Source organism: Galleria mellonella, unplaced genomic scaffold (genome assembly GCF_026898425.1).
Source record: "Galleria mellonella isolate WM207_F2 unplaced genomic scaffold, CSIRO_AGI_GalMel_v1 utg103, whole genome shotgun sequence".
Lineage (NCBI taxonomy): Eukaryota > Metazoa > Arthropoda > Insecta > Lepidoptera > Pyralidae > Galleria > Galleria mellonella.
In genome coordinates this window covers 4,948,317-4,970,603 of record NW_026441966.1, presented here as the reverse complement: position 1 = coordinate 4,970,603, position 22,287 = coordinate 4,948,317, and the positions used below count along the sequence as shown (strand labels likewise).

The 22,287-nt window shown below is 31.0% G+C and overlaps 1 protein-coding gene across 1 annotated transcript in view; it reads left to right on the top strand.

The window, feature by feature from the left end:
• LOC113517422 (uncharacterized) overlaps positions 1-22,287 on the top strand; it is a 113,812-nt gene that overhangs the window by 14,749 nt on the left and 76,776 nt on the right. The window contains 1 exon segment of the mRNA XM_031912369.2: positions 21,047-21,337. Coding sequence (XP_031768229.2) covers positions 21,047-21,337 — 291 coding nt within the window.

Genomic DNA, 22,287 nt, shown 5'->3' with positions numbered 1-22,287 from the left:
AACAGTACTTAGAAAAGTTTTGTATGCAGGTAAATAATGTCGAATAACATCAGAAATTATGTACAAAAACACAAACATTTTATTTTCCGTTTCCAAATTTCAAAAACTGCGATTCTTTGATATTATTATGTGTAATGATAATAAAATAATATTAAACATAATAAAATCATTGAGCGTGTAGAATTGAAACAGCGAAAAACATTTCAGTAATGGAATCTATATAACTGAGAAATTCAGGGGGAATGTCGAGCTTCCCCCATTAATATCACGGGGTGCGTCATTCATATAGATTATACGGATATTCCTGAGACGAATTTCTTTATGTTAATAACTAATGCGCCTGGAATAGGTAAAGAAATATTAAATATATGAATATTAGAAATAAAATATATCATGTGAGTTGTGCTTGCGATTTTTTCTGCAAGATAAAAAGTTTATATGCCTTATTTTGTTTTATATAGAATATATACTATAAGTAAAATTAGAAGTACATTTTAGTCTATAAAAAGCTATAGCTTTATTTAATAATGATCAAATCAATTATCTAAATCGGTTCAGAATTGGTAACGTAACAAATATAAAAAATACAGATATATTGAGAAAGCCATCCTTTCACTCATCTCAAAAATAATATAACTATAAAATAAAATTGGTGGCTGCGTTATGATTCAAAAGATTAATATAAAAAAAAAAATAGAGTAATTTTCATATTTATATGTTAGCTGGGAAGTAAGATACCCACATTCATGCTTGTTTAAAGTGCAGTCAATATATTTTTGTTAATTTTATTTTTTTATTATTGTTCTGGTGATGGGATGTACAGTTAACAAATTTCATTCGGAAAAGTTAGATAAAATATAAAAAAAGACCATAGATCACGTAACGCGAAATTTAAATGACAAAAAATAAATTTATATATATCATATAATATTTGCCACTTGTAATTATTATAAGCAATCTCTTCTTTACAATAAGTAGGTATATAAAGATGATTATTCTGTAGGAAGTCAGGAATCCTTATAGAAGTATCAACCATTGATATTCGGAGAAAGTACTGAGGATCTTGAATGTATCGGAATTATTTATTGTGAAATCTCTTACGTCAATAGTTACGTTAAATTTTAATATTGACTGACTAAAGCGTAAATAAATCCATTAAAATTTAATCCACTACCTGAATTACAATTTAGTTTATAATTATTTATTATTAACATTGGCTCTTACGTTAGATCATTACCCTAGATTGTAGACAATCGTATTTTAATTATACTAAGTTATTTGAGATGAAAAAGAAGTGGTAATCCACCTGTAGTTTTGGTATACATTGGCTCAGCACTAATGAGCAATGTTGGAATAGGATGGAGTTTTTTCTAATGGGTGAAAATGGTAACCAGTCTGCGCTATCGTTATAGTCTACGGCTGAGAAATAATTGACGAGGATGAAAGCAGGTTAGTTGGCCCTTTGGGACGAATTCAACAAGAATGAACTACGATGGTTTCCAGAGGGAACTGTGTGGAAATCGACCTGATAGGGTATATTACTTGCAATGGGGCTATTAGACTCGCTGAATTCGTCATGGTGGGCCAACTGATTTGACATGTTTTACTTACAACATCTATTTTTCACTGATGTATCGCCAGCGGCAACCAATAACATAGGCGAGGTTACCATTCCATTTTCATTTAATAGAATAAATAAGAGAATATTTATTTTATTAGATCAGCTGTTAACTGTCCACTGCTGAACCCTACTGGCCTTCCTCATAAGGGGAGTTTTTCCAGTAGTTACAACCCTTAACAGGCTAGTTGGAAACTGCAATTAGCCCTTGGTGGTGTTAGGTTTTGGTTGATATACCAGAGGGACGCCGCTACCAATCCTTTGACCATTAGGTTCTTTTCGTCGCCTCTTGCGACACGCATAGGAAAGGAAGGGGTGGCCCATTCTATGCCGTGATCACACATATAATATGTAACATTAATTACGACTAATAACATACATTCTTTAGATGTGCCGTAAAATTAAATTGGGAATTTTAGTAACTGTCAATCACTGAAGGAATAATAATAAAATATTATCACGGTGGCCAGACCGGTACAGAGTTCTATTAAAAGATGTTTTTGGATTTTGTTCCTCTTGTATTGATGTACTCTGCATTGTTAGTAATGGGGATGATAGCCCCAATTGCTAGCAATATACCCTATCTGATCGACTATCACGCGGTTACCTCTGGAAACAACCGTGGTTAGTTTCCAGTGAATTTACTTTGATGGACTAATTGAACTGACTATCTGAACTTCATTCTCAACGTTCATTTTGCCTTAGCGCCTCGTCTTTGTAGGTATATCGATAGTATAAACGGGCGTACTATACCTTTTTACATTGTAAAGAAAAAGAAAATACCCCGTAGCCACAAGGTCAATGTATGTATAAGCGAATGTATTGTCGATATAAACGAAGCAAACATTTACTTCCCGTTTCTTATATTAACCCGAACAGACAGGCAGCTTTCACATTTGCTGTGAAGTGTTGGAAGAACGCTATGAATACAGACAGGGCGTTGACGAGACGCTAATCTAAATAAACCGTCTTGAAGATTGCCACAGAGAAAATATTTCGAGTTATTTGCGAGATACGAAGGTCTTTGAAGGCTTAGGAGAGTTGGTATATAGTTGTGCGTGTGTGTTAAATTGTTTTCATGCTTGAGGAATTTTAGCTGTGAGGAATTTTTGAAATGTACGTTCGGTAGAAATATATATGTTTTACAAGTTTAAGTAATAGGTGCTTAATTAATAATTTATCGTAGCATAATAGGGCGCGGTATATTATCACGATAACACAGAAAAATAAATACATGTTAAAAAATAATTGATAGTAATGTTGATGATAATTACATTAGTCATTTCTGAATCAATCTATTGATATTTTTTTTATGAAACTTAGAATTGTTAACAAGTTTACGGCCCATTTGATGGAAAGTGATAAGACGCGCTTATAAACATGAACAGCATCATGGACGTCACAGAAAATACTATGATACCCATGGCAGTCCTCCTGCGTTGCCATTTTTGATAACAATGATATTATATCCAGTAATGTCACTGCCAATTTTGTAGCAAATTTTTTAAATATCCTTTATTTTCATTCCAACTATGAAAAAAAAATAAGACTGCATCAAAAAGTAGATATTCTATAATATACAGTATTACAGCTCAAACAAGAAGAAGAAGAAAAATATTGTTATTTATATTATTAAAAAAAATATTTTATATGATCTTTATTTCAGTAAATTTAATGTTTATTTTAAAAATTGACACAATTCAATAAATAAATAAATGTATACTAAGCTCTATTCTACTAAACTGTTTAAATTTAAAATTTTCGGAAAGTCAGGTGCAGGATAATAGGATACTAACACTGTAGTATACTAGCCATGTATCTAATACTAAGCTTGAACCTACTGTGTATATATTCTTTCAATTCATTATAAAATATTAGATTATTGTTTGCAAAACAGCGACTTTAATACGTAACTAACACAAAAGAAAACCCTACCAATTGCAGAAAGAAAACCATTAAATTCAGATCTGTAATGGTGAAAATATTGTGCCATATGTAAAAAAAATCAAGAATCTTTCTTTTTTTTAAAGTTTCCTAAGGGTCGTCGTCAAACGGGCAGAAGGTAATGAATGTATTTTTATTTTTATTTATTTATTTGTTAATAAAATATTTATATATTAAAAGACAAATATTTAATTGATTTCAGGCTTCATTGAAAATTGTTAATAAAACTAAACTAATTCTCTAATTGAAGTCTGACCCGAATTCGTGTCCCTCCACTTTGGTGATAGAGAAAGCAAGCTTACTATTTTTCCACTCGGTTTATTTTAATCTCGTACCAACTGAAAGTCTTTATTGTTGATCTGTTTAATTAATCACAGATATACTTTTAATTACGTAAATCAAATATTTGCTCGATAATGAATCGAGAGAGACTGAAATTTTACGTATGACGTATTTGAAATTTCACGATTTTATGTACGACGACATACATAGGTATAGCACGGATATTCTTCGCAGGTAGTTTTCGTACGCTTATGGCGTTGACTTCATACAGCTGGGGGTCTACCATGAAACGAAATTCCGAATTTTCGGACTCAATTTCGTGTTTTTCTTCATACCGAAATCGGCCCAGTAACTGGAGCTTAATATTTCGTTCGTCATAAATCCTACCATAAAAGTCCAAAGTATTATGTAATTTTAACGTCATATTTGTATTTCGTTCGGGCCCGAAATTTCGGAAAACATTTCATGATAGGCCCTCTGATTCCTCGCGTCGCGGTAGGATTTTAATACGTGTATTACATTGCAGTTTTTTAAAGTAGGTAATTCATAGTATTTCACTATAAAATACAATTATTTCTTTATATTACGGCATAATATTATAGATCACATTGTACTAAATAGAAAAAAAAAATAGGGAAAAATATTCAAATTTTCTGGAATGAATTTTCATTGGTTTTCAGTTCAGAATAAAGATAATAATTCATTGTTTCAGTTTTTGCCAACTTGTCCCTTACATCCCGTATAATAAAATAGAAAATATCCATATCTATACAAATAAACAGACTTACGAAAACATATATTTGTGTTGTGCGAATTCAGGTAAGGCAGTCAGTTACATTGCTAAGATCGCTAATATTCGCGGTAATAATAAAAGTCTCTAGTCTGCACAAGCCCTTAGAGGCCTTTATCCACAGTAAACACTTTCGAAATCCCTAACATCTCTTAAGGGCTCAACGTTAAATATTTGAACTTATATGGGATCTTTAATGTGTGTCCTAGGTGTACCCAATTCGCTCCCATTAAGGCCTGATCCCCGAATTTGAGAAGTAGGTGAGTAATAAGGGTCTTTCTCCACTAAACCGCCTGTTGCCGTGGTTACCATTAACGTATCTATAATTCTTGGATCCTCATGACTCTTGAGTTACTATTAGTCACATTTGTTCCTGATTGTAAAACTTTATTAAATTTCGTAATATTCTTTATTTTAAATGTTTTATTAGGATATGTTTATATATTAATTTTGATCATCTCATAAATTATTTTTGCATTTTTGTATTTCTCTCTCTCTCTCTCTCTCTTTTATTTACATAGATCACTAGTTTTTAACAAACAAACATTTTCCTTCACAAAATATATATAATACTACGTAAAAATAATATATGTATTTTGGTTTGTTATGCAGTTACGGCACTAATCAGTAACAAACAAATTCACTTTCACATTTATAATATTAAAAATAATATATGAAAATACCGTAGCTTATTGTTAGTATGTAGTAGTACGTAAGTACTCTTGATATTTATTTAAATCGACCAGACGAGCTTTACAGTTTCTCAAATATACAAATTTCGACCGATTTCTGCTTCTTTTACCAACATTTTCAGCTTAAAAACAGGTAGAAAATTATCTTATAAGTTTACCCTACAAGTATATCTGCATCCTAACTTCGACAAGTAATCTCCAAGGTTCAGTAAATTGCGACCACCCTGAGGCAGGATTACGGTGTGAACTGAACTGAATATACGGGGTCACTACGCTTTACTAGTCGTGTTGAATTATAACGTGCATAGTTAAAATTGCATGTCATTACCAGCGTATGACTTTACACTTAGATAAATTTAACAAATACACTTTGCATCTATAAAAAACAACCCTTTCCTCAGTCATAAATATTTTCAAATTAAAAAAAAAAACATCACTCCTCCGCCAGAAAAAACTAATTAAAAAAATATTATAGCCAGTATCATTCAAGAGGATGTAAGGATTCCAACGAATCCCATATATTCAAATTGTTCAGGTATTTAGAACTTAGAATAAAGAAACTCACATACAAGAACTTGGAAAACATGAGATTTTTTTTGGTCAGTCATAAATAATTTGTATGTTTCACAAAGAAAAATTTACCTTAATTACGACATTACAGCGAAATTTATATTTTTTAATATAAAGACACATATATATATATATATATATATATATATATATATATATATATATATATATATATATATATATATATATATATATATATATATATATATATATATATATATATTAATTATTTTTTATGACACATAAAAAAATAATTTCGCGAAGTTATCAAATTAAAATATTAGATTTAGAGGTAAGTACATTGTGAGATTGGTTTTGTTTTACCAGTTCTTTCAGAGAATAATTGTTCCTCTGTAAGGGTTTTTCCTTCGTGCCTACAAAAAACGTGTTTATAAATTTTCTAAAAGCAATGTGTTTCCTATGGGTTACAACACTTGTATTGCAAGTTTTTATGGGCAGTGTTAGCCACTTTCCATTAAATGGAGCGTTGGTTCGTTTGTTTTCCAAAAATAATAAAAAAGAGGATGACATGTACATGGGATCTTTTTTTTTATTTAAGAGTTTCGTTTTGTCGGTACAACTAATTTATGCATCTTCTTCCAGCCAGCTCTAATATCAGGCCATATCCTTGACGTCCCTATACGACACGACACCTAGTGTTTCTTTTTTCTGTCCCATGTTATTCCTCGATCTTCCCCTTGCTCTTTTGTTCTGTATTTTACCTTCTACTATTCTCTTAAAAAATCATCATGTCGTATAAGATGGCCCAGCATATTGCCTCTTCTATTCTTTATTGTTTTTATTAATGTTCGTTTCTCCTTCACCCTTTTCAAGACTTCCTCATTCGTTACTTTTTCTGTCCAGTTTATCCTTTCCATTTTCCTCCATGCCCACATTTCGAATGCCTCAAGCATCTTTTTTCCTTTTGCAACTTTTTCTATGATGATATTTTTGATGCAAATATATGTTTTTTTATGTTATCCTAGGCCTGTTTTGCGACCGTTATTCTAGATCTAATATTCAATGTAAATTATTCAAACATTTTGAATAGGCATGTTATTTATCTTTATTTGACTTTGTTTTTGCAGTTTATTTGGCTTTTTAAAGGTACTGAGTATTTAGGTTTTATTTGTGTTAATTTTGAGTGACAATTTCTTAAATGTACATAGGATACCAATTTTAAAATATTAGTAGTAACATGACTTTATTTGTTTATTTAAAATTAAACTAATATTTTGTACTATCTACGAGTATAAATATACGTATACATATACTTTTTGAGATTGATAATCTGTGTTCAAAATAAATAGTCGACAAAGCATTTTGCATATAGTGAAACAAGTTCCAAGGAAGTCAATAAGTACCTAAATGCATTGCTATGAATCACAATGACAGTCTATTTTCATACCGTAATACGTTTTGCTATTCCGTCCTTGCACCGTAGCTAGCGAGATTATTCAAATTTCATGCCATTTTGCGGACTACCGTAGTTGGCATTGTTTTAATACCACTATGTATATCGTACGTGTATTTATATTAAACTATTTCAATTTTTGTGAATAATGCAATGTTATTACACGTGTAAAATGCACATTAACATATCATAATATGTACTTATAGTAACACAGTTTTGAAGTTTATTTTGTGTTTTATAAGAACAGTTATATAAATATATTTTCGTTATTTGAATTATTAATAAAAAGACAATTATAATACTGTTTTATGTTTGAAATAACTATATTTACAATACGGAATAAAATATTGTAAATGTCAATAACTTAGAAGATTAAAATTAATTTAGTTATGAAAAACTGTTGTTACAATAATCACAAAATTGGCTCTGAGTTTTTTTATAATTATTTTTAGTAAAAATTACATAATTTATGATATAAAGAACATAATTTCTACAATAAAATAAATAAATATAGAGAATATAATCAGAAAGATCGTGTATTATCTGGAGTAGAAGGTTAAAAGTCTCACAAATCGGGATATATAAATAAGATAAATTAGGAGTGTGGGCGAAGTAAGGAATTTATATAAAGATATAAACCATCAGGACTGAGGTTTTGTATGTCTAACTAATCTGTTAGGAAACTGTTGTGAAGATTGAAAGAAGAAACTAGTATTTAAAACCTGGTTCAGTAGACAGTGCTAAAAATACTTAATTCACAAATTTAAAACTTATGAATAATTCATACTTTGAAGGAAAATAGGTAAAGTTATTTTTATAATTTAGGTGAAGTTGAATTTAAGTTCGAAAACAGTATTTCGGTCGGGTAAAATACCATTAATAAAATGTTGTATGTAAGCACAAGAGTTATAACATTGATTTGGTTTTTACTATCATAATGATATAATTATTTTAGTGAATAAATAAATAACAAATAATTAAAATATATCATAGTTACTGTTGCATGAAACTTGTTTTAATCGAAACTTCAATATTTCTTGAATAATAAGATTTAAACGAAAGTATGGAATTCTTTTTAAGATTTCACTATAACTAAATTATTATTACAGCATCGTCATCATTATATCAGTCGTTAACTCTCCACTGCTGAACATAGACATCCTCTATAAAGGGAGTTTTGCCAGTAGTTGCCACGCTTGGCAGGCGGGTTGACAACAGTAGTAAGGCTTTGGTGATGTTTTACGCTAATGCCTTTCCCTTGACCATTATGTTCCTTTAATTGCCTCTTACTATACCTACGGGAAACTAAGGGGTGGTTTATTTTATTCCGGGACCACACGGATAATTATTTATTATTTTTATTATTATTTCAGCTGTTAACTTTCCACTGCTGGACATAAGCCTTCCCCATAAGTGTAATTTTGCCAATAGTTATCACGCTTGGCAGGCGTATTGGCAACCGCAATTAGGCTTTTAGAGATGTTTGAAGAGGGACGCAGCTTCCTATCTTTTTCCCTCCCTTAGTCGTCTCTTACGACACCCACGGGAAAAAAAAGGGGTGGCCCATTCTATGCCGGAACACACGGCGAAATATTCTTATTACATACATAATAATATTATCATGTCTAGAAATAAAAGGTACCGAACTATAAAACTGAGATCGAAAATGTCGATCAACCTCGGCATTATTGTTTCCCAAAGCAGTAAAGTCATATCCATTGGGAAATCTCGTAAAGTATACATTTTATGAGATAATACCGAATTGTATATACACTGTGTATAAAAGTACAGATAGTATTATAATGCAAGTAACTATTTTTAAATACAATGTTCAGTTCAGTTAAAAAGAAGGTATGGTAATAGTCTATAATTTATTTCAATAGAACTTAATAAAAATGTAAACAAACTAGTAATTGATACGATCAAAATACAGTCTGGTAATGTTAAAAAAACGTGCAAATAAAACTCGATTAATTGATAGAATGTTTAGAATTGTTATAGCAAGCAGTGTTTGCAAGGCTGCGTTTGGTTTGAAGGGTTGAATTTACAGGGTACAGAGGAATAATACCTGAGTTATCAGGAATGGCAACGCATGAAGGTATCATGGGCGAAACAGTATACTATGCTATGTCGCCTAAAGGCGACGGTTACCAGTTTTCATTAGGTGAACAGTCAGCTTGTTTGCCATTCTAAGATGAATAAAAAAAATTGAGTTTGTTTCATATAGTGGTACAAAACTTAATTACATAAAATTTTATTGAAACAAACTCATATATTTTTAATATATAATTTGTTTGATTATTATAATTTAATAAATCACTGTGAATATTAAAACATTTTTGTATGCTAAGTTATATATTTATGGATATTGGTAAATATATTATATATAGATCTAAATAAAATGCAAGTGAAATATCAGAATCTAAAAATACGTGTAGTTTATTCATTTTAAATTGATAAAATAACATTTTTGATTCCATTTTATTGGAAACGGGATCAAAAATGTGTTACATATATATTTACATATTTAAACGGGCTTAACCCCGGATGGTGTTCTCTACCAGTCAACTATTAAGCAAACAGAGAATTAAGTGGACGCTGCGTCCATTAATTGAGGAGACATAAAGTAATACCTAATTATATTATATTCGTATAATATAAATATACATATAATATATAAAATAAACTAATATATATACATATAATAAATACATACATAAATAAACACATAAAACATTACTATAACAAGTAATTAATTTTATTAGACGAGCAAGTAAAACAATATATGACTCAAACAAAGTAACCACAATATTAAGTTTAAAGGGAAAGTAAGTATGTAGTGAACATACAAGTCCTATCTTGTGTTCTATTTACTAAGTCGGATTATAGCCACTATCAAATGAAACCTTTCAAGATTACCTACCTAGTACTATCAACTTAGTGGCTAACCGGCTAGAGGAGCTTAGTTATTTTGTTATAGAATGTAACAAATAGCTTTACAACAGAAATTAGTACTAATTTATTCATATTATCAGTAATATTCATAGAAATTCTAATATGATGAGTATTAGAATTTATATACATTGGATGAATACAAAGTCACCAGAGGGAGACTTTGTACAAAAGTCGATTGCTTGGGTACCTCTGTCTCATTCGTGTTTCTACCGTGAAGCAGTTGTGTTTGCATGGCTGTGTTTCGGTTTGAAGGGTGGGATATGGCGTGAATTTACAGGGTACAGAGGAATAATACCTTAGTCCTCAGGAATGGCAACGCATGGGGGGTATCATGGGCGAAACAGTATACTCTGTTATGTCTATGGCACTGCTCATGTCTATAGGCGACGGTTACCACTTTCCATCAGGTGGGCCGTCAGCTTGTTTACCATTCTAAGTTGCATAAAAAAAAATGAAGAAATATTCAGATTTAATCGACTTTGTACAAAAGTCGATTGCTTGGCTACCTCTGTCCCATTCGTGTTTCAACCGTGAAGCAGTTGTGTTTGCATGGCTGCGTTATGGTTTTAAGGGTGGTATATGGCGTGAATTTACTGGGTACAGAGGAATAACACCTGAGTCCTCAGGAATGGCAATGCATGGGGGGTATCATGGGCGAAACAGTGTACTCTGTTATGTCCATGGTACTGCTCATGTCTATAGGCGACGGTTACCACTTTCCATCAGGTGGGCCGTCAGTTTGTTTGCCATTCTAAGTTGTATAAAAAAAATTTACTAGAATACGAGTGATATTTTTCCTTTTTTTTCTTTCTTTCATTCATAAAAGAAACAAATGATTACAACATAAATATAATAAACATTGTTACAACATAGAAATAATTTATGTAAACTAAAAAGTATCATAAAATAACTTTACAGAACATGAATATCGTAAATACGAAATACTATCCGAGAAATGTTTACGTAAGGTCGTGTTTTATTAAAATCCTGTTTAAACCCAACAATACAAGCTGTGGGGTTAACCCAGTTGCTAAAGTACGTAACTTTATTTATGGTTATGTTATAAACGCACTACGGTTGCGGTTCCTATTGTAACCTTTAATAAAACAAAGTGAAATCCTGTTTCAAATCTTCTCTATAAACGATATTTATCAAGAAATTATAGCTTGAAGTGTTTAATGTAAATAGTGAAAGGATATTAAAAAATATTCTTTAAAATACATATATAAATAAACACAACTATGACTATAATATTACTAACAATAATTCTTGAAAAGTTTGTTAGTAATATTATAGTTTGATTCAAATGTCAAAAGTTGGAATATCTTTGTTTGATAATTTTTCAAATTATACCTACATATTTAAAAAAAATAAAGTATTATCTATAATTATCAAAAATTATATAGATGAATTCTTCATCCTATCTTACTAACATAATAAAATTCCAACTGAACAATGTCTGTACATATAAGATATTTAAAAACAATTGATATGAGTTTTAATAGGGATAATAGAAGCGAAAACAATAATTTGTAAAAAAAAATACTGTCTGTTTGTTTATTTGTTCCGGTATCGCACAAAAACTACAGCACTGAAATGAATGCGGTTTTCACAGGTGAATATTCCTGAAGGTGTAACTTAACTGAAATTTATACAGTGTATCAATGTATACACAAAAATTGTAATCGATACACTGTATTGATAAACTGTAAAAAGTTAATTTGATATTAAGTTAATTATAAGTTTTTAGCTTAATGATACCTAGAATGTTAAACAAACTGGCAGCCTACCTAATGGTAAATGGTACATCACAAAATACCTAATTGTTCAAACGAAATAAGCTGATAAAATGATTTATCTATTGACCTAATATGTTTATGTGTGTTATTGGACAGTGGAATACGTTGAAATTGCGACTCGACCCAGCATCAAGCGACAGATGTCTCGTAGAGCCGACATTTCCGCGCTCGTCTCGCCTACTTGACAAGTTTCCAATAAGGAACTTGAATAGGCCGATCTGGACGTCTCTAATAATTTAAGTTTGAACAAGAAATGTTAGAGAAGGATTTCATCAAAATTTCTGACAATACGATGATGATCCTATCTGTATGTGACGATTAGGCGTCTCGTATCTAACTTTTATTTAGGACTCCGTATCTTTAATAGTTTATGAACTTGTTGATTATATGTACGGCATATAATGAGATAATAGACGTTTTACGAGATTGTCATGTTTGTTCGATGACCAAAGTTAATTAAGTACAGTTTGGTTGTATCGTAAAATACGTAGATTTGGATGATAATGTTTCCCTATGAGATCGCTGCTCGGAGCTTAGTGTTAACCATTCGGCACCTAAACTATATATAATATAATTGTGTAAATTACGAAGATATATAAATAGCATTTAAACATTATATACGTAATATCTAGACATTTAGCTGAACTTAGCTGCGCGGTAACCTTTTTGGTTATACATGTTCCAATTTTTTAGATTCTTTTTTGAATTTTATTTTTATTTCAGTTCATAATTGTTCAAGGTTCCGTTGTAACTGTTATTAACAATGTCACTCTCCTAGTAAAAGGATATAAATATGGCAACAAGGTCAAAAATTTGTCTTTCGCAGTTTGGGTGCCGAACGGTTAAAACGAGGCTCCGAGCAGCATTCTAATAATTTGCCTGAATATGCCTCATTTAGAGGTGAAATATGTGTTGTAAAACGTGCGTGAACAAAATGGCAGTCTGAGATTGACGGCTAATGTGGAAGGTTGTGGAACTTCTGGTAGTAATAGTAGTAGTAAATTTTCGAGTGTTGGCAGTCACATGCATACTAACAAAATAATTCTAATCAAAAAACCAATCGTAAATTGAAAAAAAATTCAATTAAAATTTAATTCAATGTTTGAAAGTAAATTGCTGATAATGGTATGCCAAAGTTATTATCATAATTTTAAATACACATACAGAAACACAACGTACTGTAATGAAATCAAAAGCCCGTAAACGCATCAGCGATCTGCAGCTTCTAACTGGCATTTAAGTAAAGTGCGATTCATACAGCTCAGAATCAGTTGCTTCCCAGCTCTGAACAATTTAGGTACAGTCAATCAGGGATCGAGCATGTGTTACTCATATTCATACAAGTTTTTCTCTATTTATTTTACACAAGACACAGATTATTTAAATAAATAAAAGATAGTACTGACAGCCAGTACGTCAGAGTATACTTTAGATTATTGAGGATCCGTATACTCCAGGTTCGAAATTATGTAAAAAACTTGTGAAATTGACCTCATATTTATGCATATATAATCACCCCAGATCGACATAGCCCTAAGGATAATCAAGCTAAAGTGGTAATGGTTTGGTCACATAGCTCGAAGAACCGACAAACGATGGTGAAAAAAGTTTCTTGAGTGGCGCCCCTACGACGATCTCCCACTAGATGGAGTGACGACCTCAAATGCATAGCAGGAAGTTAGTGGATGCGGATAGCTCAGGACCGTTCCTTATGGCTGTCTATGGGGGAGGCCTATGTTCAATAGCGGACGGATAATGGCTGAAATAATGATGATGAATCGCCCCAGAATTGAAGAAGATATCGCCTAATATACATACAAAATTACAAGATAATACAGAACTAATAACCTTCTTCTTTTTGACGCCACTTAAAAATGTACGCAAGTAATTTTTCTCGTGCCTGATCAAGATTAAAAAGGCACTGTTCTGTGTGAATGACGCTTAATTCTGTCGACTGCAGTACTCGAATTAGCATCCAATTTACTTAATGGGTATTAATACACAGCCGCCGTGTGAAAATTCACTTTACTGGACTGGAGTACTAAATATAATGTTTTAAATAGTTATAGTCTCATAATCAGTCAAGTATATCGAATATAGGTAATATATAGAACATAGGTACCTACCTATAGAGGTATAATATATATTTGCTTCTTTACAAAAAGTATGTACTTTAGATTGGTGATTTAAGTTACATAATAATTGTTCTGTCGATATTTTCAACCTGTAAATTTAACAATACTTGCCCATTTATTTTTGCTAAAAAGCTACGTTTAGATGATTATATTTTAGTTTGAAGAATGAAATATGGTAGTGAAATTACAGGAGTACAGATATAATACCTAAGTTCTCAGAAATGGCGACACATCAAGTTTATAATAAGAATCATAGTAATAGTGATATATATATTAAAAGTAGATGTACAAAAGCAATATATATAAATAAATAAATTACCATCTTATACTACCATTAATATCGCAATTTGGTGAAATAAAAGTTTAAATAGCTGGAAGCTTAATGGCTACGAACTGATCCCTCTAAGTTACTTTATGAAATAGTTGATTGTTTTATGAAATTAAACTTGTTGGAAATTAGGAAATGGTTATTAAAATTTACATAATAAATATACATGATAAATTACATTTTTCCTCAAAAAATAATTAGGTATGAAGCAACTAATTTGAATTTTTATAAATCTCAAATGGCAAACGTATTTTATAAAAGAATCATTAATAAATTCCTATTTAATTATACTTTATGTGCCATTAATAAAGAAATATATCTATCTAACTTTCTCTTCTAGACAATCCCCCTCAAATGATTGTAGAATCTACCTAAAAAACTTATTGTAGAATCGCTTCGGTCAACAGTTCAATGAGAAAGAATAAAACAGCACATGTCTCTATCTCATTTTGTATTGTGAATTCGCCAGCGGCAACAATTCTATCGATAGATTCGTATTAACCTATGGTGATTATCGTTACATAAATTTTTATTACTGTTCACCTAACAAAGAATAAGATACTGGACGTTGTTGTCTCATTTTATCTCATGTGCATCGATATTGATAGATTCGTATGTCATTTGTTTAGGAAGACAAGTTTGATATAATATAAAACCTTTGTTTCTTTGTCCTCTCCAGAAGTATATTTCGGCTTTTTCTGCAATAACTACTTACATAGCTGAGGATTCTTAGAGTCTCATAAGACTAATGTAATATATTTTGTTTTTTCTATTTCTTACACTGTTGCAGAGTGTTTTATTTCCTTAGTCGACTTTTACGATATCTTAGGCTGAAAAAATAGAGGTCATGCAGAGGTCCTACTTATTATTTCATACATTAGATAGGTGGATTCGAAACATTTAATATTATAAAGAAATCTGAACCTCACTTATAAAGATTATTTCATAAAATTGAATAGTTCTCCCAATAGTATTCAATCACATTAATTGAATGTATAGACAAAAGAGATAAAAACCGAGCTTCGCTTTGAAAACAACACTAAATAGTCTCAAAGGGATGGTCCCACGGGATCTAATCTTCCACTCTTTTAGTAAATAATAGTTGATCAATGACTAAAACCACTTCATATACGACATTTGCTTTCCTTTTTTCTTAATTAACTATTATAATACGTATTTTTGTTTGGATATTATAATTTTAATATGTTCGAAGGGTATCTTGAGCGTCATAGTATAGTTTGTGATGCCCACAGTACTGTTCACATTTATAGAAGACAACTACCATTTTCCATTAGATGGGCCATCTATTTATTTGCCATTGTTAGTTGCATAAAAAGATTATAGTAGCATGACTATTAAAAAATATTTGTCGTATTCGGTTTATATAATTTTAACAGGATAGATTTAAAAGATACAAATAACTGGAAAACTATCATCTAGATAATTTAAATTATAAGTACGGGAATACACTATCATTGAGTTAGAATTTAACATAGAAGTTTATAACAATATTAAATTTGTAGACTCTTAGGTTAATAACGTGCATATAATGCTATTTAATTTTAAACTGACTAAAGTTTATACTATGAGTTATAGATACCTAATAGATGTATGAAAATATCTTTTTAGTAAATGCGTGTCTTCGTATAATATATAAAAACACTCAAACTAATATAGTGATATTCATGAATGATAAACAAATAAGTTTACTTATCGTCTCTATTTTTTACCTATTTATAACTAAAATAAATAAACAAGAATTATTTTATAATAATACAAGTATGTTACATATTCTAGCAAAAAAGAAATATTTTTATTAAAGTAAATTTAGATTTAAGCATCTTTGAATAGAAATTCTTTTCATTACCGAATAGGCATTCGGAATACCGTTTCAGCCAAGAAGAACAGGGAAGTAACTCAGCTGTTGCTTTTTCAAAAAGTTTAATAACATAAATAATGAATTTAGTATCAGATCAAAATGATATATCTTCAAAACTATCCTTTATTTTCATTTTATCATCTTTTAATTGTTCTTCAAAATTTCTTGATTACATATTTTTGAAGAAAAAGTACAATACCCCCAGTATGTACTTACACAATATTTTACTTCGTGTATAAAAATAGATTCCCTGTACACAATAGATAGCACAACACACATATAAAGCCCTGTTATTACTTGATAAGGTGCTGTCTTCACGTGAATAGATTCCCTTCAGGCAGCAGTGATCGCTCTGAATGACTTATCATCCTGTAGATCATGATTATTCTTGACAAGGGTCCATAAACGGCGCCTTATTTGACATACCCTATACGTAGTAGATGTGAATGGAGACGTGTAAGGCCATTGCTGGAGGTTACCCTGTATTTCGGGCGATATGTTCCTTTACAATAGACAACGTGAATTATTGAATATGTCACGTATTATTATAAACTCTATTATATACTTATCTATGTACTTAGAAATTAATTGTAATATTAAACGTAAGTTAGAATGTTGAGCAAATTTAGAAGAACTATTTACTTATTTGCAACTATTTATTGTACGGGATGCTATGAAATAATGAAAATATAATTAACGTCTTTCCCTTGATATAATATAAGTTAAAAAACATCAATAAATTTATTTTGCATCCTATTATCAAAAGTAGGTACGCAAAATAAAACGTGAATAAAAATATTTAAAAAGAAATATTTGAAAACAAAATAGCAACTAATACGGTTGCCATTCTGTATAACTGGCAATTGAAATTATAGTAAACATCACTTGTAGTAATTTACAGTAACTTTCTATCTTGATGAAACTTCAATGATTATAATCATGATTATAATTATAAGAACATTATGGAAATGTGAGCATTATTTTGACAATCTTCTTCGAGATAAATCAAAATTGCCGTACTGGCCAGATACATGCGGACAGCGCCCGGCAAAAGTTCTATGAAAATCCATATCTGTCGCGTTTTGCGGCCAGATAAATTACTATGTAAACTCATATCTGTCCGGTAATTTAAAAATGGAGTGACCTTTTACTTCGAAACATGGCTACCAAAGAGATAACTAGTACAATGTTTTATGTAAATTATGAACTGGCTTGCAAATAGAAAGCTGTTTATTGAAAAAAAAAAAAACAAAGGATATGGCGCGTGAAAAATTATTATTGTTCGTTATTCGTCATTGAATTTAAAAAGTAAAATTGTGTTTTTGATTTCCGCGCATTGTTTGGGAAAAGTACTATTCAAGCCTTGGCCACGACTAAGCATTAATGGACTCACGTATGTGTGCCTCGGCTGCGCCTCGGCCCACATTGGCACGTTCATCCATCAATGCCTGCAGTAATGTACTATTAAATGAATTTAATAATTAGAGTGTAATATGAAACATTACTATATCGTTCCAATTATAATTTTGTTTTTCTTTCTCTAAAATGTCAAAACGGCACAACCAATTTCAAGTGAATGAAGATATGAATGAATCACTCTTTATTTTCCTCTCAAAGAAAAAGAGAGTCAATGTGTTTACTTATAAATAATGTTTATTTTTTATTGATAACAGATATATGCGGTCGGTTTCAATACAAACTGAAATTTGACATAAACCTGCATACAAGCAAACGCCTTAAGAACACTCGTTAAAAATTTATTACTACCCTATTCAACTTAGTTCAATACAAGAAGATGGAAAGCATGAAAAGATGTCATTGAGACGGGCAAGCAAGATTGATGACAGCTTCCCCCACTCTATTCAGTTAAAAGCCCGGGGGAATAAAAAGTTTTCCACAGAAGTTCTACAGACAGTTTGCTTATTGAAAATTATCTTGTTTTGGCAATAATTATTTTTATGTTGTAGTAAAATTTGTATTGATTATTATTGGTTTGTTTTGATGTTCTCGTTTTATTAATATAATAATAAACTATTTATATTCCGTTACTGGCCACATTAGAGGAGCTTAAATTGTGTTAGCTACATATTTTTTAATAGATAAGTTGAAATGGTAATCTCACTTGCACTCATCATCATTATCATATCAGGCTTTAATCGTCCACTGCTGAACATGAGCCTTCCCTTTGAAGGATTCTGCCAGTAGTTACCACGCTTGGCAGGTGAATTGACAACCGCAGTCAGGCTAAAGAGATGTTTAAAAGGGACGCTACTGCCCATCCTTCACCCTCCCTTAGTCGGTTCTTACGACATCTACGAGAAAGGAAGGGGTGGCTTATTCTATGCTGGGACCACACGCCTGCACTATCGGTATATAATGTTGGGGTAACGGTGAGTGATGATAGGTTCGACATGAAGATAGGTCAGGTGGCTCATCGTAATAAATACACCAGGAATGAACTACGATGGTTTCCAGAAGGGGCCGCATAGAGACCACTCTGACAGGGTGGATATATTGCCAGCGGTGGGGACTAGTATTTTTATTATTAATATTACCCTTTCCCTAGTAAGATAGATATATTTGTATAGAATTTTATTGTGAGTTTATCAAGATGGTGTATGAAGAAGGTATGTGATGATGTGTTTCCATAGCCAACTCTTAAGTTATTCTGATATTGAAAATGAGTGGTAACACAATTTATTTTTATTTCATTACCACTCGTAGTTCATATATACATAATAATAAAATCGTAGAAATCGAAAAGTTTGTACATTGAATTCTTTTGCGGGTAAGATTCCCTTGAGTCCATGGGGGCGTAGACATTCTATAAGAATAGGTTTTTAAGAAGTTTCACTAAAAAGAAAATACAAATTCACAAGGACAATGCTAAGCCTATTTCTTATTAGTACTCGTATTATTATTAGAAACATTAAAAATTTAATATACGAGTATATATGTAATTCCCAAATTTGCAAACCATGGAAACCGGAGTAATATTCATTACAATTAATTTAAAATTGGCAAAGATGGAAGATTTTGTAACATACACGTTAAAAAATATACAGGCAAATTGAAATCCTTTTGCTTTTGGAAATTACTTAAAAATTATAAATGAAGGTGTGATTATAAAAGTATCTCATAATTATATTCTATTCTATGATTGAGAGCGAGAACAGTGTCAACTGAATGTCAACATCACAAAGTTCTCGTTAGTAATATACATATCGTTAACGTTACATTAAGAAGCTTTGTATCACATTTTCAGATCGTAAATTTACTTAGTTGCGTCAAATAATCATTTAGTTACTGATTTTATCTTAGTTTTATTAATATTTACTGAATAATATACATACTGTCAATGTTACAATAAGAAGTTTTGTGTCACGTTATCAACTCGTAGATTTACTTAGTTGAGTCGAATAACCATTTAATTAAGAAAGGATATTAAAAATTTTATTTTAAAAAGGGAAATACATGGAAAGCTGCAGATAAAAGCTAGTTATGTATATAGCACTAAGGAGATGATCCCTCATAGTTGAATTAAGCTACAGAGAGAGTCAACAGCGAATCTATTAGTCTTACTAACGACTATCCTGCAGGTAGCATTAAATAAATATCACTGTCTCACTCAAATTTTTACCGCTAAGCAGCTGCATGATAGTGGAATTACTGGATTAGTTAGTCTTGAAACATGATATGGTATATCAACAGGAGGTACCATGAGCGTAGTTTGTGATGTCACTGAGCATATCCCATCAGATAATTGGTTTGCTTATTTAATGTAATAGATTGTATATAAAAAAAATATCAAAATTTTTTAATCATTAATTTTATTGAAATATTAAGGACGATTTAATGTAGTTCGAAGTAAATTAAGTAAATTTTACTTAATTTACTTCGAATGAACTAAGTAAATTTTAAAAGCCTAATAATATGTAATCTAAAACTACAACAAACAATTACTATTGTTAAACAAAACAAGATTAAAGTCAAATACGATCGAGTACGTTGTTTGCTTGCTCCTAATCAACTACGTCTTCCGACCGGGATATTTACTATTGCTTTTATTACGCTTACGTACGTTATTTGATTTTGCAATACAACACGATATCCACATGCTTGTTGAATAAAATACGCTTTATTAAGAGCCAATAATTATATGTATTGAATCAATAAGTATATGTAGTTTCATTAATTTATCCGAGTACTGTAAAAGGAAGACATCCATGATCAGCTTGCAGGCGGATTTGAATAAAAATTTATATAATGTTCGAGTTTCAATTACATGCAACCAGTGGGAGTTTGTACAAAAGTCGTCAGTTTGGATACCTCTGTCTCGTTCATGTTTACGTTGTAAGCAGTTGTATTTTTATGGCTATGTTTCGGTTTGTAACGTGGGATGTGGTAATGAATTAGAAGTTACATATGCATAACACTTTAGTCTTCAGGAATGAAGGGTATCATGAGCGACACAGTATACTCTGTTACGTCCATGTTACTGATCATGTCTATAAGCGACGGTTACCGCTTTCGATCAGATCGACCATCAGCTTATTTGCTATTTTAAGTTGTATAAAAAATTCCTGTAAATCATTATATTGAAATGATGACGATAATGAAGATGATTTTATTTGTTGCAGGCTTAAGCAGAGTCCTCATAGAAGTTGGCATCATAGTTCTCACCATAACAAAGCTGAATGGCAATGTAGTCACCGATAGTCCAAAAAATAGAGAGCCAAACGAAATTTACCAAAGAGATAGCCCAAAGGAGGTTCTGGAGCCGGAACTGTTACCAGTACTTCACGGTAACGACACTAGATGTCGGATATCCGAATACCTGTGCTCCAATAAAAAATGTGTTCCGATAAACCGATTTTGCGATGGCTCCAACGATTGTGGCGATTCCTCTGATGAACCAAGGCATTGCACACGTGAGTATTAATAACATTTTACATCTGATTGTTTTAGATAATAAACTACCCGTTCTGAGTGTAAGCAATACAGGTAATTTGACATCGTCTCTGCCCAAACAAATTCGACGGTCAACAATATATATATATATATATATATATATATATATATATATATATATATATATATATATATATATATATATATATATATATATATATATATCTGGAAATTGTAAAACAGATTCCTTCAAACATAACATTTTATGTTATTGTTGTTTATTAAGGTACCGTTTTTAGATTCAGCGAGTCCCAGATTTTATATTTCAGATGTTTGTTTAGGACAATTTGATCTGCTTTTCTGCTGTTAACTGTATGTTATATTTTTTGTATTCCAAAACGCTGTTAATGCAAATTATTGTAGGGAATTTATTTTCCTTCGCCGCATATCTAACTGAAAATCTCGTAGGAATTCCTGTAATGATAATAATATATTCTAAGAAGTGTTTTGATATTCACTATCTGTGCTCATGACGTCCTTCGCGCGCCGAATTTTTGTATTTCCCTGTAGGAATGAGACATTTTACGCAGTTAAAAAGTATTATATAATATAAACTCAGCCACTGAGTTATATAAATACAGTAAATTTTGTTGAAATACATTCATATAACCACATTCATTACAATGGAAGCATTTTACAAATATCTCTGACTATCCCATTAAAAATTATAGTTGTGAGTATATTTATTTACATAACGTAGCGACTGTCAACTCTTATGATTTTATTCTTATATAATACCTATTCAATCATCTTCACAAGATAATCGAATCAATAACTTATCGGATGCGTCAAGCGTAATAAAAAATAGAGAAAAATACTGAAATGTAAATCTTGAATAGCTAAATAAAGAAGCGGGAATACGAAAGACGTAAGTGCTCGCTCACTGAAGAAGGGATTAAATCTTTTACAT